Source organism: Microtus oregoni, unplaced genomic scaffold (genome assembly GCF_018167655.1).
Source record: "Microtus oregoni isolate MIOR12 unplaced genomic scaffold, Mior012 000016F_ref0000370, whole genome shotgun sequence".
Classification (NCBI taxonomy): domain Eukaryota; kingdom Metazoa; phylum Chordata; class Mammalia; order Rodentia; family Cricetidae; genus Microtus; species Microtus oregoni.
In genome coordinates this window covers 1,613,255-1,638,160 of record NW_024543075.1, presented here as the reverse complement: position 1 = coordinate 1,638,160, position 24,906 = coordinate 1,613,255, and the positions used below count along the sequence as shown (strand labels likewise).

The 24,906-nt window shown below is 46.8% G+C and overlaps 1 protein-coding gene and 1 pseudogene across 1 annotated transcript in view; both read right to left on the bottom strand.

The window, feature by feature from the left end:
- Positions 1–23,333, bottom strand: part of LOC121457841 (tumor necrosis factor receptor superfamily member 26-like) — a 31,738-nt gene extending 8,405 nt beyond the window's left edge. Inside the window, exons 1-4 of the mRNA XM_041666873.1 lie at positions 23,246–23,333; positions 3,573–3,660; positions 1,633–1,761; positions 1,065–1,176 (exon numbers count right to left, since the gene is read on the bottom strand). Of these exons, the coding sequence (XP_041522807.1) occupies positions 1,065–1,176; positions 1,633–1,761; positions 3,573–3,660; positions 23,246–23,293 (377 nt within the window). The 5' untranslated portion in view covers positions 23,294–23,333. The remainder of the gene's footprint in view (positions 1–1,064; positions 1,177–1,632; positions 1,762–3,572; positions 3,661–23,245) is intronic.
- Positions 2,432–2,915, bottom strand: LOC121457842 (annotated as a pseudogene).
- Positions 23,334–24,906: the final 1,573 nt, after the last annotated feature.

The following is a 24,906-nucleotide window of genomic DNA, read 5'->3' as shown; positions in this document are numbered from 1 at the left end:
TTTAAAAGGCAGAATTTCACGTAGTCCAGGCTAGCCTCAAACTCATTATGTAACCAAAGATGACATCAAACTTCTGGTCATCCTGCCTCCACAAGCACTGGGATTACAGACATCATATCTGGTATATGTGGTGTTAGAGATTGAGTCCAAGGTTTTGTGTGTGCTATAAAAGCACTCTACCCACTGAGCTACGTTCCTGGTTCCACTGAATTCATTTCTAAAGTTTATTTTATGTTTAGATGTATGTGCATGTGAGAGCAGATGCCCACGAGACCAGCAGAGGGCATCCAACTCCCTAGAGCTGGAGTTACTGGCTATTATGGGACCCCTGAGGTGGGTGCAGTGAACTGAACTCAGTTCCTTAGAAAAGCAGATCATCATACCCCTGAGCCATCTCTCTAGCTCTCCTTCCCCATTCTAAATGAACAGTAAGTCACTTTTGTCATCCTCTCTGCCTAGAGTTCTTTCCCCCCGAACTTTCTGTGATTTCATCTCTCCCTGATTCATTGAGCCTCTACCCAAAAGTAATCTTTTGATTTTTCCAACTGAGTGTGCAGTGGCCCCCAGGGTCATGAACTCACTCATCACCAGTAGTGTTTTTTCAGACAATATCTCTATCCCAAACTGACCTTAAACTTGCTGTGTAGTTAACCTTGATCCTCCTGTCTCTATTTTCCCAGTGCCAGGATCACAGGCTACACCACCACACCCAGTTTATACAGTTCTGGAGGTGGAACTCAGGGCCTTGTAAATGATAGGCAAACCCTCTACCAACATAACTTCATCTCCAGTCCATATTAGTGGTCTTATGCTATGTATGTATCTCCATTGTGTGTCTCTCACTGTTGGGGCTCAAAGGTTGTTTGTTGAGTGAGTTAATGAGTGAGTGAATGAATGAATGAGCCCTGACTCCAGGCAGCTTCCAGGAGGAAGCACCCTTTGTTTGAGTTCATCTGTGCGGCAGGCACTACCCTAAAGAGCCCCTCTACAGTAAGACTCAGAGGCTAGGGGACTAGAGGCCAGGAGTGGGGATCGATCCTCATTGTCCCTCCCCCAGTTGGTACCTGCTGCACGGAAGGCACTTCTCCACACAGTTTTCAGAGTTACAGTAGGTTCCCTGCTTACACCGGCACTCACGATCAGCCGTCTGGGAACATTCGGCTACCTCCTCCTGGTCTGTGGAAACAGGGTGGCTGTAAGTCAGTCATCAGGGTGGGAGTCTGTCCCAGTGTACAACGTTTTACCACGCAGTTCGGTCGTCCTCCCAGGCTCTTCATCCTAGGCACATAAATGTCTTCACCTTGTCGTGTAACACAGGGACCGCAAAAACACAACAACCTGCCTCCCTTTTCTTCCTTCCACAGAGTTTCAAACTGGACAGCAGAGGAATGGGAGGAGTACCCAGCCCCAAAGCTTCCCTTCAAGGAAAGGTTCTACCATGGAACGGTGCTCCCAGCCCTAAGAGGGGGAGGAGGGAGAAAAAAGCCCATTGGGCCTTTATGTCAGGTAAAGAGTGTGAAGAAGCCAGAGTTGGCCTTTTTCGTTACCGGCCTGTGGCTCCTCTCCCTAACAGTCTGCCTGCTTTAACTATCAGCGGAGAGGCTGCCCTCATGACCACAGCTGCACACTTACCATCCCGGCACTGAGAGCATTGAAAGCAGCCAGTCTCATTGTTATTGTGCTTCATGAAGTATCCAGCTTCACATGGGACACATTCGCTCTTACCGTGGTCCCTCTGGCATGGCTTAAGGACGTAGGTGCCTATGTGAGAGGAGAAAGAGGTGTTTGGGGGCCTAGCAAAGCCCTGGTCCCCAAAGCCCTTGGTGACCAGACCTCCTCATACAACCCACTCCTGGGCCCCCAACCTCCATGGAACTTTCTAGTTGGATACCCAACCACAGTCTTCATACTAACTTAATGTGTGGAATCCCTGCATTAGTCCTTGGCTGAGACTGATGTTCTGCTGGGTTTCCAAGAAAGGGTGTTCTTCTTCTCCACTCCACAGTCCTAGAGAGCTTTGCTTACAAGAGGCCTATGCATCCATTTCCCCCTCTCATGCCAGGTTGCTGCCATGATGGTTGCACAAAACTCCAAAGTCTAAAGATGGGATCCTTGGCCAAGGTCCCCAGCACATTAGTTACACTGTGACCATCTTCTCAGCCTATGGCAGAAGCACAGGAAAGACAGCTACACACTTAGCAGTATGAGCTCTGGGCATGCGCTGGCTCCCATAGTTAGATCAGTTAGATTAGTCCCATCTCACTATTTCTGCAATATGCTTGTAGGGATGTCCCCCCCACCCCCGCCATGGCTATGTACCCACAAGTGTGTACAGGTGTGTATACAGACCCAAATGGGTGTCCACAGACCTGTGTGGATATAAGTGCATGCGTAGGTGTGTTTGCAAGTAGGTATGCATGTTGTGGAATAATTTTTTTTTTTTTTTACTCAAGCAGTCTTTAATGAAAACTGTATGAGACGCCCCTACTCCTGCATCTTCTCAATCGTTTCTTCCTTGTATTTGCCCTTCTCCTTTCCTACTTGTCGAGACTTGGCTTTCCTTTCCAGGATCTTCTTTCGGTGTTTGTCCAGCTTTAGCCTGGTGATCACCACCTTGCTGGGGTGGATGCCCACGTGGACAGTTGTGCCATTAGCCTTTTCCCGCTGCACCCGTTCAATGTAGATGACGTATTTCTTCCTGTACACTTGGACCACTTTGCCAATCTGCTGGCCTTTGTAGTGTCCCCGGACAACCTGAACTTTGTCATCCTTTTGAATGAGCGAACATTGTACTTCTGTCTCAGCTCTTTGGAAAGGGGGGAAGACATGATCTTCCTCCGAATGTGAGAATGTGCATTGAAATGCCGTTTGCGGTTCTTGCTCTGGTCAGAAGTCACAAATAGATTGAACTTCATTTTGGCGGCTGCAATCCAGCGATGGCCGCAAGAGGAAAGAGCTGGAATAATTTTTTTGTACACTGTGAAGATTTGTCACTTGGATTGGTTTAATAAAAAGCTGAATGGCCAATAGCTAGGCAGGATTTTTGGGACAGAGAGGGTGCTGGGAAGTAGAAGGGCAGAGATGTGGGATGAGGCAGCCAGAGGCCGAATGAGTTGGACACACAGCATGGGATAGAGGTAAAAGCCACATGGTAGAACGTAGATTAACAAATATGAGAAGTCTTTCTGCAGTTTATTTGGGAGCTGGCTGGCAGGACAGAGAAAGACTAGTTACGGATGCATACAGCTGCATGCTGGTAGTTGTGTGGGAGGAGGGCGGGGTCCAGGGGCAGACACAGCATCTCCTTGCTCTTCTGTAGAACATGCCATGCCCACCTCTGGAAAGGCACAGTCTCTGGTTTCTGTCCTCCAAAGCCAGGGGCAGTTGCTTGGGTAGGGGAGGGGTGGATGGGAGGACAAGGAGCAGCTGGTGGCTAAGGTGACACCCACTTCCTGTTTTCAGTCAGATTCCACCTCTCTCTGTACAGTCTCTCCTAGCTAAAGGCCTACAGTACCTTTTCCCATCAGAAGACCGGCCTTGTGGACCGTTCTAGAAAGCATTCTGGAACTCACCAGCAGGACATAATTGGCAGCAGAAGGTATCAGATTTGAATTCATCTTCCCCACATTGGCTTGGACTGCTTACACTGCAAACTGTTGCCTAGAATCAGAAAGGGGAAAACCCATCCATTGGTGACTCTCAGCACAGAAGAGGTAGAGACTTTGGCTCCCACATGGACCCTTGTGCAGAGCAAACACAACACTTATGCTCAAGTCTCCCTAAGTCTGGTTTTGTATCTCTGCAATTGGTGTGTGGCCTATATGACTGTGAGTCTTTTTTTTTTTTTTTTTTTTTTTTTTTTTAGTTTTTCGAGACAGGGTTTCTCTGTAGCTTTGGTGCCTGTCCTGGAACTAGCTCTTGTAGACCAGGCTGGCCTCGAACTCACAGAGATCCGCTTGCCTCTGCCTCCCGAGTGCTGGGATTAAAGGTGTGCGCCACCACTGCCCGGCTTTTTTTTTTAGCTTTTTTTTTTTCTTTTTTGTATTTTCGAGACAGGGTTTCTCCGTAGCTTTTTTTTTCATCAAGAATTTTTTTTTAATTTATTTACTTATTAAAGATTTCTGTCTCTTCCCCGCCACCGCCTCACATTTCCCTCCCCCTCCCCAATTCAAGTCCCCCTCCCTTGTCAGCCCAAAGAGCAATCAGGGTTCCCTGTCCTGTGGGAAGTCCAAGGACCACCCACCTCTATCCAGGTCTAGTAAGGTGAGCATCCAAACTGCCTAGGCTCCCACAAAGTCAGTACGTGCAGTAGGATCAAAAACCCATTACCATTGTTCTTGAGTTCTCAATAGTCCTCATTGTCCACTATGTTCAGCGAGTCTGGTTTTATCCCAGGCTTTTTCAGATCCAGGCCAGCTGGCCTTGGTGAGTTCCCGATAGAACATCCCCATTCTCTCAGTGTGTGGGTGCACCCCTTGCGGTCCTGAGTTCCTTGCTCGTGCTCTCTCTCCTTCTGCTCCTGATTTGGACCTTGAGATTTCTGTCCGGTGCTCCAATGTGGGTCTCTGTCTCTGTCTCCCTTCATCGCCTGATGAAGGTTAATATTCAGGAGGATGCCTATATGTTTTTCTTTGGGTTCTCCTTATTTAGCTTCTCTAGGATCACTAATTATAGGCTCAATGTCCTTTGTTTATGGCTAGAAACCAAATATGAGTGAGTACATCCCATGTTCCTCTTTTTGGGTCTGGCTTACCTCACTCAGGATAGTGTTTTCTATTTCCATCCATTTGTATGCAAAATTCAAGAAGTCCTTGTTTTTTACTGCTGAGTAGTACTCTAATATGTATATATTCCATACTTTCCTCATCCATTCTTCCATTGAAGGGCATCTAGGTTGTTTCCAGGTTCTGGCTATTACAAACAATGCTGCTATGAACATAGTAGAGCATATACTTTTGTTGTATGATAAGGCCTCTCTTGGGTATATTCCCAATAGTGGTATTGCTGGATCCAGGGGTAGGTTGATCCCGAATTTCCTGAGAAACCGCCACACTGCTTTCCAAAGTGGTTGCACAAGTTTGCATTCCCACCAGCAATGGATGAGTGTACCCCTTTCTCCACAACCTCTCCAGCAAAGGCTATCATTGGTGTTTTTGATTTTAGCCATTCTGACAGGTGTAAGATGGTATCTTAAAGTTGTCTTGATTTGCATTTCCCTGATCACTAAGGAAGTTGAGCATGACCTTAAGTGTCTTTTGGCCATCTGAACTTCTTCTGTTGAGAATTCTCTGTTCAGCTCAGTGCCCCATTTTATAATTGGGTTGATTAGCCTTTTACGGTCTAGTTTCTTGAGTTCTTTATATATTTTGGAGATCAGACCTTTGTCAGTTGCGGGGTTGGTGAAGATCTTCTCCCAGTCAGTGGGTTGCCTTAGTGTCTTAGTGACAGTGTCCTTTGCTTTACAGAAGCTTCTCAGTCTCAGGAGGTCCCATTTATTCAATGAGGCCCTTAATGTCTGTGCTGCTGGGGTTATACGTAGGAAGTGGTCTCCTGTGCCCATGTGTTGTAGAGTACTTCCCACTTTCTCTTCTATCAGGTTCAGTGTGTTCGGACTGATATTGAGGTCTTTAATCCATTTGGACTTGAGTTTTGTGCATGGTGATAGATATGGATCTATTTTCATTCTTCTACAGGTTGACATCCAGTTTTGCCAGCACAATTTGTTGAAGATGCTCTCTTTTTTCCATTGTATACTTTTAGCTCCTTTATCGAAAATCAGGTGTTCATAGGTTTGTGGGTTAAAATCAAGGTCTTCTATTCGATTCCATTGGTCGACTTCTCTGTTTTTATGCCAATACCAAGCTGTTTTCAATACTGTAGCTCTGTAGTAGAGTTTGAAGTCAGGGATGGTAATGCCTCCAGACAATCCTTTATTGTATAAGATTGTTTTGGCTATCCTGGGTTTTTTGTTTTTCCATATAAAGTTGATTATTGTTTTCTCCATATCTGTGAAGAATTTTGATGGGGATTGCATTGAATCTATAGATTGCTATTGGTAGAATTGCCACTATGTTGATCCTCCCAATCCAAGAGCAGGGGAGATCCTTCCATTTTCTGGTGTCCTCTTCAATTTCTTTCTTCAAAGACTTAAAGTTCTTGTCATATAGATCTTTCATCTCCATAGCTTTTGATTCCTGTCCTGGAACTAGCTCTTGTAGACCAGGCAGGCTGGCCTTGAACTCACAGAGATCCGCCTGCCTCTGCCTCCCGAGTGCTGGGATTAAAGGCGTGTGTTACCACCACCGCCCAGTGCTGTGAGCCTTTGGTGTCAGTGTATTGCTTATTCTAGCATGTGTTGTTTTCAGTGGCCACACCTACACTTTAAAGGTTCTCTTATTCACTTATGCGTATGAGTGCTTTGCCTGTGTGTATGTATACGTGAATATCAAGGCCAGCCTTGTCTACAAAGTAAGTTCCAGGACAGCTAGGATTGTTACACAGAGAAACCCTGTTTTGAAAAACCAAAATAAAATAAAATAAAATAAAATAAAAAAATAAAAAAGTGGGTCATCACATGGGGCTGTTAAGTCACCTGACCAGTACTCCCAGCTGAGGGCAAGCAAGGAACTTCTTTCCGTTCTTGCTTCCTCTCTCCCTGCACAGGTGTGTCTATTTTTCAGGCCTTGCATCACCCACCTTTGTTTCTTTATCTCTTGTAGTATTCACATTGCTTAACTTGCTGTTAAAAAGGGCCCCAAGCATAGCAGTGAGAAGTTGTTTCCTGTCCAGAATACTAGAATGTCAGAATAACTTGACAGATAACACCCACATTGGAGAAACTGCTACAGGTGTGAATTACAGTCTGAAGAGCTTGAATTTTATATTAGCCAACATAGGCTACATAGATGCCTTTAAGAAGAGCTTGAATTTTATATTAGCCAACACAGATTACATAGATGCCTTTAAGTAAACACATAAAATAATCTACTGATCAGTTTATGAAAGTGTGGTCAGAGGCATGCAAGAACAAGCCTCTGGGGCTAGGAGCTGACTCAGTCAGTATCTGCATCAAAGCATAGGGACCTGAGTTCGGATCCCTAGCATTCACCTGGGCCCGTAGAGCATGTCTAACTCCAGCACTGAGGATGGAGACAGGCAGATCCCTGAAGCCCATTGGAAGCCAAGCATAGATTAGCTCTAGGTTCACTGAAAGACCTGTCTCCCTGGCTGTAGTGATGGCTTAGCAGTTAAGAGCACTGGTTGCTCTTCCACAGGACCAGGGTTCCATTCCCAGCACCTACATGGTGACTCACAACCATCCATATTCGAGTTACAGGAGATCCAACATCCTCTTCTGACCTCTGTGGGCACCAAGAACACATACGATACATATAAACTCACTCACGCACACATAAAAATAAAATATTTTTAATCTTAAAGTTTATTTATTTTATGCATATGAATATTTTGACCAAATGTGTGCGCCACATGTATGCCTGGTACTTGTGAAGGTCTCCAGATCTCGAAAAAAAATTTTGTGGGGTTTTTCAAGACAGGGTTTCTTTGTGGAAAAGCCAGGCTATCCTGGAATGTGCTCTGTAGACCAGGCTGGCCTCAAACTCTCAGTGATGCCCCTGTTTCTGTCTCCTGAGTAGTGAGGTTAAAGGTATGAGCCACCACACCGATTTATTTATTTATTTAAAAAATGATGAGGGCTTGGTGATGCATGCCTTTAATCAGAAAGCAGGCAGACTTTTGGGGGTTTTAGGTATCCAGAACATAGTAAGACTCTATGTCAAAAACAACATTTAAAATTTTTTCACTTTCTATATGAGCATCTGCCTACATACATGTATGTGCGCTATGTGTATGCAGTGCCTGCTGAGGCCAGAAGATCCTTTGAAATTGTAGTTAAGGAGTGTTTTGAGCTTCCATTTGGGTGCTGGGAACAGAACCTGGGTCCTCTGCAAGAACAGTCAGTGTCTAATTACGACTTTGCTGTACGTATCATCTAATAAGCTTTAAAAAGAACAGCGAATACTATCAGCCATTGTGCCATCTCTCCAGGCCCCAGGATATCCCAAACCTGCCATTCTCTGTTCTCGGCTTCCCAAGTGCCATGATTACCGTCAAGAACCACCACAAACAGCTTCCTTTTCTTAAAAATACCATGCTGCTAGATCTCTTTCCCCTCTGCTCGTGTATAAGTGTGTGTACACACATGCCACGGTGTACATGTGACAGTCAGAGGACAATCTCACATGTCAGTCATGGCCTTCCACCTTGTTTGAGACAAGATCACTCCTACACTTCACTGCTGAACACAACAGACTTGTTGGCCCATGAGCTCTAGGGAGTCTCCTCTGCCCGCCATCTCCCCATATGAGTGCTGGGATTACAGATGCACGTGCTAAGGCATCTGGGGTTTACCAGGGCTTGGGGGGATCTGAACTCTGGTTGCCATGTTTGCATGACAAGAGATCTAACCACTGAGCAATCTCCTCATCGCCTGAAATTTTTTTTCTTTCTAATTCAATCCGATAATCAACAAACACTTACAACCTATTTGTCTACAGTGGATGCTACTAGGCTCAGTTCTATTCCTATCATCTTATTTTACACATTTCTATCTGTGCACGTTAATGCTGATGTCAACCTGACAGAATCTAGAATCACCATGGAGACAACCCTCTGGGCATGGCTGTGAGGGAGTTTCTAGATTAGATGGTTGAGGGAAGAAGGCCCAGAATGTAGGGGGCATCATCCCATAGCCTGGGGTCCCAGACTGAAAAAAAAAGATGGAATCTGGCTGAGTACCAGCGTTCATCCCTCTCTGCTTCCTGACGGTGGAATCAGTGTGATCAGCTGCCTCATGTTCCTGCCACCAAGCCTTCCCTGCCATGGACCGTGATTTTAAACTGTGAGGCAAAACAAACTCTTTTATCCTTAAGTTAGTTAAAATGGTTGTGTGTGTGTGTGTGTGTGTGCACGTGCATGTGTGAGTGTGTGTGTGTGTGTGTGTGTGTGTGTGTGTGATGTGAGTGCAGTGCCCAAGGAGGCCAGAAGAGGTCATTAGATCCTCTGAAACCAGAGGCACAGGTGATTATGAGCTGCCTGACATGGGTGCTAAGCATTAAACTCAGGTCCTCTATAAGAGCAGAAATTGCTCCTAACTGCTGAGTCATCACTCCAGCACATGCTAAAGATAATTTTGAGCTTCTGATCCTCCTGCCTCCATTGCCAGGGTTCTGGGCTTGCAGCTGTGAGCTACTGATATGGGATTCCCCTCTGTATGCTGTGAATACCATTGGTTAATAAAGGATTGCTTTGGACCCATAGCAGGGCAGAAATTAGTTAGGTGGGGAAAACTAAACTGAATGCTGGGAGAAGGAGGCAGAGTCAAAGAGAAGTCATGGAGCCACTGCCAGGATAGACACACTGAAACTTTGCTGGTAGGCCAGACCTCTTGGTGATGGACAGATTAATGGAGATGGGTTAAATTAAGATATAAGGGTTAGCAAATAAGAAGCTAGAGCTAATGGGCCAAGCAGTGATTTAAATAATAGTTTCTGTGTGGTTATTTCAGGAGTCTGGGCAGCCAGAAACCAACAAGTGGCCTCCTTACAACAAACTACCATCCCTTGTTTATGGGGGATGTATGCTTACTGAACAGGCACTCTACCAACAGAGCCATAGTCCCAGCTTTTTTTCCTCAGTACTTGAAATTAAACCCAGGACCTCATATATGTTAGGTAAACAGTCTACCACTGAGTTACATGCCTGGTCATTTTTGTATTTTTTTATTTAGAGATAGAATCTCATTAAATGTCCAGACTGGCCTTGAACTCATTCTGTAACCCAGGCAAGACTTGAACTTGCAGTCCTCCTGCCTTCTCCTGAGTAGCTATGGTTACAAGCCTGTGCTTCAGACCTGTATTTAGTTGCTTTTGTTTTTGAGAAAGGATCTTGGTAAGTTGCCCAAGTGGCTTAGTCAATGTTCTGTTGCTGTGAAGAGACACTATAAGCAACTCTTAAAAACGAAAACATTTGGCAATCTTACCAAAAGCAATCTACAGATTCAATGCAATGTCCAGCAAAATTCTTCAAAGACCTCGAAAGAACAGTACTCAACTTCATATGGAAAAGCAAAAAAAAAAAAACCCAGGATAGCCAAAACAATCCTGTACAATAAAAGAACTTCTGGAGGCATCACAATCCCTGACTTCAAACTCTACTACAGAGCTACAGTACTGAAAACAGCCTTATATTGGCATAAGAACAGACAGGAGGACCAATGGAACCAAATACAAGACCTGGATATCAATCCACACATCTTCAAACACCTGATTTTTGACAAGGAAGCAAAAAATATCAAATGGAAAAAAGAAAGCATATTTAACAAGTGGTGCTGGCATAACTGGATATCAACATGTAGAAGAATGAAAATAGACCCATATTTATCACCATGCACAAAACTCAAGTCCAAATGGATCAAAGACCTCAACATAAAGCCAGCCACACTGAACCTTATAGAAGAGAAACTGGGAAGTACACTTGAATGCATTGGCACAGGGAACCACTTCCTAAAAAGAACCCCAGCAGCACAGACACTGAGCAAAACAATTAATAAATGGGACCTCATGAAAATGAAAAGCTTTAGTAAAGCAAAGGACACAGTGTTGTTCCTTTGCAAGACTACAGCTCCCAGCGTTCCACTGGACTCCAGCGCATGCAAGCACAGGACACATTTCCCAGAAGCCTTTGCATTCCCCGTTAAAAAGCAAAGGCCGCCACGAGTTCCTCCCTTCTCTCCTCCCGCCTTTCCCATCGTGTTCGCACACCTTTTACCTGCCTGTTACCCCTCCCCCATTAAAGTGCACCCACGTGGGACCGCCGAGTGTCTGTGTCTTCTTCCTTGCATAATGTCTTCACTCTCTAACCCGCAGAATTAAGAACAACATTTTGGTGCCGTCGTCGACTCGGTGACCTTTCCGTCCTGGTGCCTGAGGCTTTTGCCTCTGGGCTTCACCGGCACAAGGTCTGAACCGACCGCCTGCAACCACCTCCACCTGTTTACCACAGCCATCCACCACCGCCTGATCCGTGAGTTAACCTAAGTTGGCTTCCTTCCCCCCGGGGTGCTCAGAGACTGTCCGGTCGGCTTTCTTTGGCACATCCTGGGCAAGGTCGCTGACCTCCCTCCCCCTTTCCCCCCCTCCCCCCGGCTTTTTGCCCTCGGCTGAAACCTGCCTCCGTCCGCGCCTGGAAGCTTGGTGCTTCCAGCTTCTCCCTCTCTTTTTTTTCTAATCTTTCTCTTTCTTCCTTCCAGCCCGCTCCAGTGCGGTGCCCTCCAGGCTGTGCGGTCAGCCCCAAAAAGCTTAATTGTCTCCTCCCAGCCGGGGCTTTTTTCCCCCATCGGTAGCTGGGTTCGGGCCAATTAAGATTTAACACGCTCCTCGAGTACTCGGACGCCTGTACTCGTGGCTGCCGTGTTCGTGGTACCCCGGTACCTTTTTGTGGACAGGCTTGCGTTTTAGTCATGGGCTCTAAGTCTTCTAAGCCAATTCCCCCATCCTCCCCTCTCGGGCAGCTTCTGGAAGCTCTTGAGCCTCACGCCCTCATCCCCTCCATAAAACTATCTAAGTTGACACGTCTTTGTTCCAAAACTTGGCCTAAGTACAATTTACAAGGTTTTATCCGCTGGCCTTCCCAAGGGTCATTTGACCCCGATACTCTGCGAGAATTGGCCAATTTCTGTCACCGATCAGCTAAATGGAAAGAGTTAATGTACATTATGGCCTTCTTCTACATGGCCCTAAAGACTGACTCTTCCACTTCTTCACACTGTTCACCTGCTCACATGTTTTTGGCAATGCCCTCCATCCAGGAACCCTCCGCTCCCGCCATGGGCTCGCAACCCTCCGCTCTGGCCATGGACCCCGCTGACCTCATGGGATCACCCCTTCCCGCCCTGCCCAATTGGGGGCCACCTCCCCTATCCCGCCTTCTTCAAAGGTTTCTTTTAGGTACAAAAAGGACTCACCTACACCTTCCCCCCATGCCTCTAAACGTTCCATTTCTAGGTCTCCAGGAGTTCCGCATAAATAACCTTCTGGGTTGCCTTCCCGCTCCTCTAAATCCCCCGAAAAATCCCATTCCCCCTGTCTCATATATCCCAGCCTTTCCGATCCAGCTTCACCCAATTTCTCCCGCAGTCAGACACGATCGCGCAGGCAGCTAACAATTTCTTCCCATCACAGGAGGCGCAGGCTGTCTGAATCAACTTCGGAATCCTCCGAGTCACCTCCCCGCCCCACCCTGCCGCCTCGGTCTTCCAAAACCCTCTTAGGCCCTAACCCTACCCGCAGCCTTGCGCCTAACTTCACCCCTCCCCTCACGTGCTCGCGTCCTGCTGCCACAGCAGAGTCTGGCCCTGATCAACTCAAACCAGCTATCGTCCTGCCCTTGCGGGAGGTAGCTGGTGCAGAGGGGCTAATGAGGGTCCACGTCCCCTTCGCCTTATCGGAACTTTCACATATTTCTAAGCTACCAGGGTCGTACACAGCTGACCCCACTAATTTTACAAAAGAGTTTCAATATTTAACCCAATCCTACAACCTAACTTACCATGATATTTATATGATTCTCTGTAACAACTTGCTTCCTGAGGAACGCCGACGGGTCTGGGAGCAGGCGAGATTGCACGCTGATGAAGTTCATCAGACTCAGCCTTCTCATCCCCCCCTCCCCCCCACCCCCGGCGCAGGAACCCCACTGGGATTTCAACTCCCCCGGGGGCATTCTGGCCAGAGACCGATTCCTAACTTGCCTCCTGGTGGGATTAAGGAAGGCCGCTCTCAAACCAGTAAATTATTCTAAACTCGCAGAAATTTTCCAAGACACTAAGGAAAATCCTTCTGCATTTCTTGACCGCCTTACTAAAGCTATGTTACAATTCACAAACATGGACCCAGAATCCATGGAGGGCAGACAGCTCTTGATGACCCATTTCGTCAACCAGTGCTACTCAGACATCAAGGCAAAGCTCAGACGTTTGGAGAAGGGTCCCCTAACCCCACAGGCACAGATCCTGGAGACGGCCTTCAAGATCTACCACGCGAGGAATGACAGGACCCGGAATCATTGCCATGTGATCACCGCACCCGCCAGGCCAGCCGAGGTGATGGACTCCACTACCTGCCCTCCTCGCAAGGCTCCCCCGCCCCCCGGGGTGCATGAACCGCCAGGTCCATGCTTCAAGTGTGGTAAGACAGGTCACTGGGCAAAGGCATGCCCCAATCCCCATCGCAACCCAAGGGGCCCCTGCCCAAGGTGTCACAGGGAGGGTCATTGGTCTGCAGACTGTCCTCGTGCATTCGATGACGCGGGGGCAGCTGCCCCAGAGGACTCCCAGGTTGACCTATTGGGTTTGACCCTGGAAGATTGAAGGTTCCTGGGCTCCTCCATCGACAACCCAACTGCTACGCCCATCTGCAACCAGGAACCGCGGGTACTTCTTACAGTGTCGGGACGCCTCATCTCTTTTCTCTTGGACACCGGAGCAACATATTCGGTTCTAAGGGAGTTTTGGGGGCCAACCTCCTCCTCAAGCTCCCCTATCGTCGGGGTAGGGGGACAGCCTTATCTACCTCACCAAACTCCACCTCTCAACTGCATATTTAGAGGTATCTTTCTCACTCATTCATTCCTAGTTCTACCAACCTGTCCAGTCCCACTCTTGGGAAGAGATCTTCTGACCAAGCTGGGAGTCTCCATTTCTTTTGTGCCCCCAACCCGTTTCATTTCAGATTCGTCGGTGACACAGCTGCTGCTTCTCCTGGCCCCACGATCCTCTGATACTAACATGCCTTTTCCTCTTCCAGTTTTCCAGGTGGACCCTCTCGTGTGGGACATCCAAAGCCCAGCTGTTGCTAAACACCACCCCCCGTTGTTATTCAGTTAAAAAACCCTACTGGGTATATCACCCAAGCCCAGTACCCCCTTCCTTCCCAAAGCCTCAAAGGACTAAAACCTATAATCTCTGATCTCTTGAGGAAGGGGCTGCTTCGCCCCATCTCATCCCCCTTTAACACTCCTATATTGGCTGTCAAAAAATCTAACGGAACTTATCATTTGGTTCAGGACCTCCGGCTCATCAATTCTGCTGTCATTCCTTTACACCCAGTGGTACCTAATCCTCTCACGCTTCTGTCTAACATTCCTTCAGGGACCTCCCACTTCTCAGTCTTAGACCTAAAGGATGCATTTTTCTCTATTCCTCTCAGCCCTCAGTCTCAGAACATCTTTGCCTTCACCTGGACAGATCCTGATACTAATTTCTCCACACAACTAACCTGGACCGTCCTCCCTCAGGGATTCCGGGACAGCCCACACCTCTTTGGCCAGGCTCTGACCTCTGATCTGCTCTCACTGTCCCTCCTTAAATCAAAACTGGTACTCTATGTCGATGACATCCTGCTATATAGCCCATCTTTGGAGACAAGCAGGACTGACACCGCCACCTTATTAAATTTTTTATCCAAAAAGGGCTACAGAGTCTTGCCTTCTAAGGCTCAATTGTCCACCACTCAGGTAACATATTTGGGGTTAACCATAACCCCAACACAAAAAGCTATCACCCTGGACAGAAAAAGACTAATTCAATCTCTTGCAGTTCCTTCCACCAAAGAAGAGGTTCTGTCATTCCTGGGAGTGGCTGGTTTCCTGCGATCCTGGATTCCCTCATTCTCTCTCCTCGCCCGCCCCCTATATGAAGCAGCTCTCGGCTCTCTGCATGAGCCCCTCCTTCACCCCATCACCAAACCTTTCCGGAGACTCCAACAGGCCCTTACCCAAGCCCCAGCTCTCCATCTTCCGGATTTAACCCGCCCTTTTTCTCTTTACGTAGCAGAAAAAGAGGGCTATGCCCTGGGAGTCCTAGGCCATCAACTGGGACCTTCCTTCGCACCTGTAGCTTACCTGTCAAAGAAGATGGACCTCACCACTCGGGGCTGGGCACCCTGCATACGGGCTTTGTCAGCTGCTGAACTTCTTATTCGTGAGTCAAAAAAGCTAACCTTCGGAGCACCCACTACGGTTTTCTCTCATCATAACCTGTCTAACCTCTTAACTTACAAAGGCCTACAGACCCTACCTCCTTCTCGAGTTCTTTCTCTTCAGGTGGTGCTGGTGGAAGATATGAGTCTCACATTCCAATGCTGCCCACCTCTCAATATTTCAAATCTTCTACCTCAACCTGGTGTTAATGATTCCCCATCCCATTCCTGCATTGAGGTCCTAGAGGACCTACTGCCCCACCCCTCACATATACAGGAGGGCAGTCTGTCCCAGGCTACTCACACCTGGTACATGGACGGCAGCTCCTTTCTATGTGACGGGACCCGAAAGCAGGTTATGCCATAGTGTCAGACACAGAGATAGTTGAGGCAAAGGCACTCCCTGCTCATACTACCAACCAGCCGGCTGAGCTGATAGCCCTCACCCGTGCCTTTCAGTTAGCCGCGGGACAATCTTTAAATGTCTACACAGATTCTAAATATGCTTTTCATATCCTGTTATCTCGCGCGGCCATCTGGAAGGAACGCGGGCTTCTCACAGTGAAGGGAGGGTCTATTACCAACTCAGAGCATATTATGGACTTACTAAGAGCTTCCCATCTCCCTAAAGCTATAGGAATTATTCACTGTCGGTCCCATCAGTCTGACAGTTCTACTGTTTCCAAGGGAAATAACCGGGCTGACAGAGCAGCTAAGACAACAGCACTTAGCTCAGATCTGCCTCAGTTACCTCAGGGAGTACTTACAGCACAGCCCACAACCTCGTAGACACCTCCTAACACTCAACAGATCCGTCCTACCTACACCAGCTTTTTCATCCCAATGAGAAAGCTCTGCTTCATTTTGTAAGAACACATATCAAACCCATGCCTGAGGACATCAGGTTTCTAAAAGCCACCTCCTGTCAGATCTGCCAAAAGTCAGATCCTAGGACTAAATATCGTAGCTTCCCTTTCCCTACCCACCAAGCAAGGGGCTCCCTTCGGGAACTGACTGGCAGCTGGATTTTACTCATATGCCCACAGTCAGGAGAATTAAATATCTCCTGGTTCTGGTGGATACAATGTCTGGGTGGGTTGAAGCGTTCCCCACCTCTAACAAGAGAGCCCAGACAGTCTCTGATATTCTTCTCCGAGAGATTATTCCTCGGTTTGGACTCCCAACTTCTCTTTAGTCAGATAACGGTCCAGAGTTTACTTCTCAGATTTCTCAAAATCTGTCTAAAGCGCTTGGAATACCCTGGAATTTTCACATACCGTACCATCCTCAGTCATCAGGTAAGGTAGAACGAACTAACCGCTCTTTAAAGGAAGCCCTCGTTAAGATGTCACAGGAACTTCACCTCGACTGGGTAAGACTCCTGCCCCTAGCTCTTCTCAGGCTCTGAGCTCTTCCAAGGGGCCCCCTTCTCATTTCACCCTTTGAACTCATGTATGGGCAGCTGGTCTTAACCCCCGGCTTCTCATTGGGGACCTCTCCCCTTCCTGACCACCTGCTCACTCCCCTCCTTTTCCACTTACGTTCACTACTGTGGGACTTCACAGATCACTCACTACCTTGACCATGTGCTAATACATGTCCACCGCTGGTTAAAATAGGAGATAAGGTATTACTCTCACCTCCAGGCCAGCGCCCTTCACCTCTTTCCCCTAAATGGCAGGGCCCTTTCAGAGTAATTCTTTTAACTCCCACAGCTGCCAAGCTTGAAGGAATTCCCCATTGGATTCACCTGTCACATCTTAAACCGTTTATCTCCACAGCTCAAGATAATCCTTCATACACGGTAACTCAGACGGGACCTTGTTCTCTTAAGTTCCAAAGGACACTGGATTCAGTCCCCTCTACTACAGTCTAAGGAAAACAGTGGTCCCCATCCGTCGCTGTGTTAACACACCCTCCCTTCTTTAAATTCATAAATAACCATCTAGCTGTCGTTACAGGTACCGTCATCAAATACGGAGTCAAGGACTCAGGTGGAAAGCAGATTCTCAATAAGGTTCTTTGACATAGCAGGTCAGCCGCTGACTGCAGCAGTGGCCCCTGAAATGTTAAGGAATATACGGCTAAAATCTATTTCTTTTAAGACACTTTCTTTAAGCTTCAGGATGCCAGCCCAACCCACCTAAACAAATCAAACACAAGCGGATCATTAACGGAATAAGTATCATTTAATTTTTTTTTTTTATCATTCTTAACCTGGGACATCCTAAGACTCCTTCACCCCAGATCTCCTATCCCCCCCCACCCCAGATCTCCTCCCCCCCTTTTTAATTTTTTTCTTTTTACTAATGCAACTTTTGCCTTCCAGCATCTTAATGATGACCCAGCTACTCAGGAAAAGCCAGACAGATTTCTTCAATCAGCCACCTCAGACGACAGCCAGGACTTCAAATGCCAGCAGTACAATCAGCCATCCCAGACACCAGCGATCAGCGACACCAGCGACCTCAGATGCCAGTGGGACATCGCCAAAAATAATTGGACATTCCCTGGACCCCTCAACGCCCAAAGCCAGCAGGAAGCAGCCATGAGAGACCGGACTACACTCCCATTCCCTACCCTTTAAGGTCCCCCAATTTTTTTAAATCAAACCAAAAGGGTGAAATGTTGTTCCTTTGCAAGACTACAGCTCCCAGCGTTCCGCTGGACTCCAGTGCACACAAGCGCAGGACACATTTCCCAGAAGCCTTTGCATTCCCCGTTAAAAAGCAAAGGCTGCCACGAGTTCCTCCCTTCTCTCCCCCCGCCTTTCCCATCGTGTTCGCACACCTTTTACCTGCCTGTTACCCCTCCCCCATTAAAGTGCACCCACGTGGGACCGCCGCGTGTCTGTGTCTTCTTCCTCGCGTAACGTCTTTACCCTCTAACCCGCAGAATTAAGAACAACACACAGTCAACAAGACAAAATGACAGCCTACAGAATTGGAAAAGATCTTCACTAACCCCACATCAGACAGAGGTCTGATCTCCAAAATATACAAAGAACTCAAGAAATTGGACACCAAAAGATCACATAACCCAATAAAAAAAAATGGAGTACCGACCTAAACAGAGAACTCTCAACAGAGGACTCTCAAATGGCTGAAAGACACTTAAGGAAATGTTCAACATGCTTAGTCATCAGAGAAATGCAAATCAAAACAACTCTGAGATTCCATCTTTCACCTGTAAGAATGGCCAAGATCAAAAACACTGATGACAACTTATGGTGATGAGGTTGTGCGGAAAAGGGAACACATCTGCATTGCTGGTGGAAATGCAAGCTGGTATAACCCCTTTGGATGTCAGTGTGGCGATTTCTCAGAAAATTGGGAAACAACCTTCCTCAAGACCCAGTAATACCACTTTTGGGTGTATATCCAAAGGATGCTCAATCGTGCCACAAGGACATGTGCTCATCTATGTTCATAGCAGCCTTGTTTGTTATAGCCAGAACCTGGAAATAACCTAAATGCCCCTAGACCGAAGAATGGATAAGGAAAATGTGGTACATTTACACAATGGAGTACTACATAGCAGAAAAAAATAATGACATCTTGAATTTTGCAGGAAAATGGATGGAGCTAGAAAACATTATTTTGAGTGAAGTAGCACAGACACAGAAAGACAATTATCACATGTATTCACTCATAGGTGGTTTTTAAACATAAAGCAAAGAAAACCAGCCTACAGCCAGGCGGCAGTGGCACAGGTCTTTAATCCCAGCACTTGGGAAGCAGAGGCAGGCAGATTTCTGTGAATTCGAGGCCAGCCTGGTCTACAGAGTGAGTTACAGGACAGGCTCCAAAGCTACAGAGAAACCCTGTCTCGAAAAAAAAAAAAGATAAAGAAAAAGAAAACCAGCCTACAAACCACAATCCCAGAGTATTTAGACAACAATGAGAACACTAAGAGTTACATAGATCTAATCTACATGGGAAGTAGAAAGTAGAAAAAGACCAGATCTCCTGAGTAAATTGGGAGCATGGGGACCTTGGGGGAGGGTTGAAGCGGGGAGGGGAGAGGCAGGAAGGGGAGCAGAGAATAAAAATCAATTTAAAAAAAGGAAAACATTTAATTGGGGCTGGTTTACAGTTTCAGAAGTTTAGTCCACTGTCATCATGGCGGGAAGCATGGTGATATGGAAGCAGACATGATGCTGGGGAAGTAGCTTGAGAGTTCTACATCCAGGAAGACAGAACTACTTGGCCTGACTCAAGCTTTTAAAACCCCAAAGCCCACCCCCAGTGATACAGTTCCTCCAACAAGGTCACACCTCCTAATCCCTCTCAAGTAGAGTCCCACCCTAGTGACTAAGCATTCACGCATATGACCCTTTGGGTGGCTTCTTATTCATTCCCCCATACCAGGCGAGACTCAAACTCCTGGACCAAGTCTTTTGCCTTGGCCTCCTAAATAGCTAGGCTACAGATGTGCTTCCTTCTCAGACTTTCTTCGTTTTGTTGTTCAAAGGGCATTGATGCCTTTGGAGATTGAAATGGGGGAGGGGTCACATAGCTGAGTTTAAGACGGACTGCCTGCCTACTGTGGGCAAGGCTTTGCGTGTGGTTCCTAGCACTGCCAAATTTCTCAAAATAAAATAATAAGATTGAGGGGCTGAAGTCCTCTTGCCCTCTCTCACTTCTCTTCCTCTCTCATCCTCCCTCTCTCACCCTCCCTCTCTTTCCTCTCATGCCTGGTACAGTCTACTGGTCATGTCCCATCTACTACCCTCTCTCCCTATTTAGGACTTTTCCGGATGCTTCTGTCTGTTCTCTCCCTCACATCTACAATAAAAACCTTCTCCTCAACCATACCTAGGGTTGGTCATGTCCTCATTTTCATTCAGTGTTCTCCTTTATTTATTTTGTGTGTGTATGTGTGTGGTACACATGCAGGTGCAGGCACACGCGTGGGTCCCTCGCCTTTGCATGCCTGTGTATGGGGAGGCCAGGGTTTGGTGTTGGGTGTCTCCCTCCGTCTCTTTCCACTCAGCTTACTGTGGCTAGGTCGCTCACTGAATCCAGAGCTTGCCCTAGGAAAGCCCTGCCTCTAGGCTTCCAGAGGAGTGGGGTTACAGGTGGCCTACAATTTACATTGTTTATAGAGAACAGAACTTTAGTCCTCAAGACTGCATGGCAAGAGATTTATGGCTCTCCTCTTTTTTTTTTTTTTTTTTGATTTGTTGTTAGACATGGTCTCACACAAACCAGGCTGGGCTCTCACTACACAACTGAGGATGACTTTGAAACAGTGACTCTCTTGTCCCTACTTCCCCAAATGCTGAGATTACAGGCTGGGCAGTCACGTCCAGTTTAAAGCACCAAATGATGAAACCGGGAGATGGCTCAGTTGGTAAAACACTTGTCTAACAAGCGTATGGACCTGGATCCTTAGAACCCAGGAAAAAAATACTGAACATGCTGGCACTTTCTTGTAAGCCCAACAGTAGTGCTCCCTGGACAGTCTGACAAGGGAAAATCAAAGCTTGAAAAAGAACAGCACTGTCTTTCTGCTAGGTTTCCTTTCCGTTAGGTTTCGTAAACACAATTCAGGCTGCTTTTCCCACAGTAACTCACTGCAGCTGCCGTTCTGAAAGCAAAGGAAGCCACCAAGAGGAAGGGGAGGGTTATCCTTCACATTCTGATATGATGGCTGAAAAAAAAAATCCGAAAACCACAAAAACCTCCATTTGGTACTCCATCCATCTTGATACCTACTAGTCATCTGTCTGACACCAGTTTCTGGAAGAGGAGCCCTTGGTAACCCTGTGCTCTAGAGTTGGTGGGACCTGGGAGAATGGAGCTGATAAATCAGCTAAAGTTCACACAACTGCCAACTTTATTTAGAGCATCAAATAATTTATTCTCTGCTGGTTAAGAGGAGTCACATGAGTAAAGTGTACCATCACAAGGACAAGACGCATGTGGCAAAAACACGTTTTGCCGAGGAGGCAAATAAACAAATGACAATAGCCAGTTGTAATGGGTAATCCGAAGTGGACTCACTGATACCTTCTACACCCGGGACGGCAATGGAAACACCTTCCGAGAACAATATCATGCTTTGGAAAAAACTGAGGTCACAAGACTCTTGTCTTGTTTTCTTGGAGTTTTCTCATAAGCACTCAGAATTCTCACAGGACTCCATTCTCGGACCGTGTCCCAGCAAACCTGATTTGGTGTTCCCCCACCTAGAAATGTACGTAACCATCCTCTTGTTATGTGAGGACTAACTCTCTTCTGCTTCTGTAACCTGTTCATGCAGACATTCAGGTTACCTTGACTACCTAATCTTGGCAGATCAAAACAGCTCTTAGCCTGTTTCTGCAGATACTCAAGGTCTTCTTATGGTTTTGGCTTAAAAACAAACAAACAAGCAAACAACAACAAAAAAGTCCTCACCCCCTCTTCTCATTGAAATCTCAAGTTTGGCTCAGAGATTGTTGTCACGCTAGCAGTAATCAACAAATCTTTTCATTATAATTGGATTGAGTCTATGGTCTCTTTCCAGGGTTCAAGAACTTCACAACATTGAGAAAGTGCCCAGAATCACATGCCCATCCATGAAAGTCCCCAAGGGATTTAGTCTGAGGACACATGATGCCCTGGGGGTTCACAGAACTCCAGAGGTTGCTGAGGTCCACTGACTGAAGGCCAGCAGTTTGGGAGGCACTACTTTCTAGGAGAGAGAATCTCAGCAGACAGTTAGGCAGAGAGTGCCATTTTCAAGTGGTGACTACTTTCACTCTTTTCGAGTGAGATTAACCCAGAACCAGCCTGTTTCTGTCAGCTTCTCACACAGATTAGCTACTGTAGCAATGCAAAATATTAATATCTTTTTTTTTTTTGAGACAGGATGTCTTATAGTCTGGGCTGGCTTTCAACTTCCTGTGTAGCTGAGGGTGACTCTGAATTCCTGATCCTCCTGTGTCTTGGGGTTACAGGCCTATGTACCCTGACAACACAATCTGGGGAGGTAATCACACTTGGAAAATGCTAAGGGGTAGTCAGTTTTGGTGGCTCAGAACCAGGATTCCAGCAGTCAGGAAGTGAGACAGGAGAAACATGAGGTAGAGGCCAGCCTGGGACAGACATTATGCATCTGTCTCAAAAGAGGGAGGAGGAAGGGACGGGTGACATAGCTTAATGGGAAAGGTGCTTGCCAGCAAGCCTGACAACCTACGTTTGATTCCTGGGACCCACAAGGTTGAAGGAAAGGATCAACTCCTGACAGTTGTCCATTAACCACCACAAATGAGCCTGGCCCCCACACCCCTCACACAAAAAATAATATCATAAAAAACATTAAAAATAAGAAAACGAGGGGCTGGGGTGATGGCTCGGCAGCTAAGAGTGCTTGTTCTTGCAGAAGACAGCTCACAATAATCAGTAACTCTAGGTCTAGGGGATTCGATGCTCATCAGCCTGTACTGGCCCCCTACACATGTACACAGACTCACAACATGCACATAGCCTGTACTGGCCCGTACACATGTACATAGACTCACAACATGCACATAGCCTGCACTGGCCCCCTACACATGTACACAGACTCACAACATGCACATAGCCTGCACTGGCCCCCTACACATGTACACAGACTCACAACATGCACATAGCCTGCACTGGCCCCCTACACATGTACACAGACACACAATACACACATAACTAAAATAAAAAATAAGCCTTTATGAGGTGAGAAAGGACAAAGGAGTCTCAGAAAATAATAAAACCAGTTTTGTAAAAAAAAAAATTAGATATATTGACTCATGATTTTAGTCTCAGCACTCAGGAAGCAGAGGTGTACAGATCCCTGTGAACTGGAGGCCAGTCTGGTCTACATAGTGAGCCCTGGGAGGCCCTGTCTAAAAAAAGAAAGAAAGAAAGAAAACAAAGTAGAAGAAAAAGAAAAGCTAGATAGCAAAAAAAAAACAAACAAACAAAAACAAAAACAAAACAAAAACACCAAAACACTGTTTGTAGCAAAGAAAGCTAAGGATATAAATTAACTTTGTCTCATTAGGTGTTGAATCTTCTCATCTAATCTTCTACCTCCACCATGCAGGCCAAGAGCTGGAAAATGAGACCCATTATTACCTCTAGGCCCAGTCACACATACTGCTCTGGGAATGACAGCCTGCCAGAACCCAGCTGGGGTTCCCATCCCTCTGCTGTGCCTCCACTCACCCACAGAAGCAGCCCCTGCGGCAGCAGCAAACGTTCCAGTCTGGCCATCAGAGAAAGAGGTAGGACAGGGCAGGGTTGGGATGCTGAACAAGAGGCTTAACAGTTGCAGCCCAGGCGCAGCCCTAGCCAGCTAGGAGGCATTTAAAACCACTCCTTGCCTGAGTTCTTCCGGTGAGGGCCACACCCAGGTTCCTCGACTTCCTTGAGATGTCGTTGATTTGAAATTTACAGAAAAGTTCCTCAAAACCTCCACTCACCAATCCACAGTACCAACAACCAGCAAAAGGTACTTTAGAGCCAAGGTGTTTGGAAGCAGAGGCAGCCTAAGGGATGCATGCACTGATTGACAGTCTACCCAGACACTGTAAAGAGGAAGGAGAGCCTCCCATATGGCATGCCCCTCCAGAGACCCGGGCTGCAAAGTGCTGGTTGATATCAAAAGACAAATACTGCCTAAGTCTCCTGCTGGGGACCCAATAGTCTCAGGTCTACTGGGGCAGGAAACAGGATGGAGTGCCAAGACTGGAAGGAACTGTGACTAAGAGAGCGGCTCACGGGGATACAGTTTCAGTTTAGGAAGACAGAGAGTTCTGAAGGCGGATGGTGGCAGGACTGGCTTGATTGCACGATGTAATGGATGGGATTTGTGCTTTGGAGCTGGACGCTCAGACATGGTCAGAATGGTTTTAAAATAAAGAAACTGAAGTCAGGCAATAGTGTTGCATGCTTTGAATCCCAGCACTTGAGAAGCAGAGTCAGGTGTATCTCTGTGAGTTCAAGGCCAGCCTGGTCTAGAGAGCAAGTTCCAGGACAGCCAGAGCTACACAGAGAAATTCTGTCTCAAAACAAAACAAAACACCAACAGCATCACAAAAGAAAATTCTTTATGAAGGAGAGCATACTTGCTGGTTTTGTGTGTCAACTTGACACAAGCTAGAGTCATCAGAGAGGAAGGAGCCTCAGTTGAGAAATGCCTCTATGAGATCCAGCAGTAAGGCATTTTCTCAATTAGTGATCAATGGGGGAAGGGCCCAGCCCATTGTGGATAGTGCCAGCCTTGGGCAGGTATCCGGGTTATAGAAGAAATCAAGCCCAGAAAAACAATGGAAGCAAGTCAGTAAGCAATACCCTCATAGCCTCTGCAACAGCTCCTGCCTTTGCATCCTGCTCCGTTTGAGTTCCTGTACTGACTTCCTTCCCTGATGAACAGCAATGCTGAAGTGTAAGCCCAATAAATGCTTTCCTCCCCAACTTACTTTTTGGTCATGCTGTTTCATTGCAGCAATAGAAACCCTAAGACATAGATGGTGATTAACTAATACAGAGACCTGGAGTTGATAAGAGGCTTCAGAATATTCCATACCCCACCTCCCAGGGCTGAGAGATCATTGTGGAAAAGATGATGGAAAGAGTGTAAGAAGGTAATATCCAGTGTGTGTGTGTGTGTGTGTGTGTGTGTGTGTGTGTGTGTGTAGAGAGAGAGAGAGAGAGAGAGAGAGAGAGACAGAGAGAGAGACAGAGACAGAGAGAGACACAGAGAGAGAGAGAGAGAGAGAGAGGGCAAGGAAAACAGAAAAGGAGCTGAGTTTGGTGGTGCACACCTTTAATCCCAGCCCTCAGAGGCAGGAAAATAGCAAAGAATTCAAGGTCAGCAAGGTCTA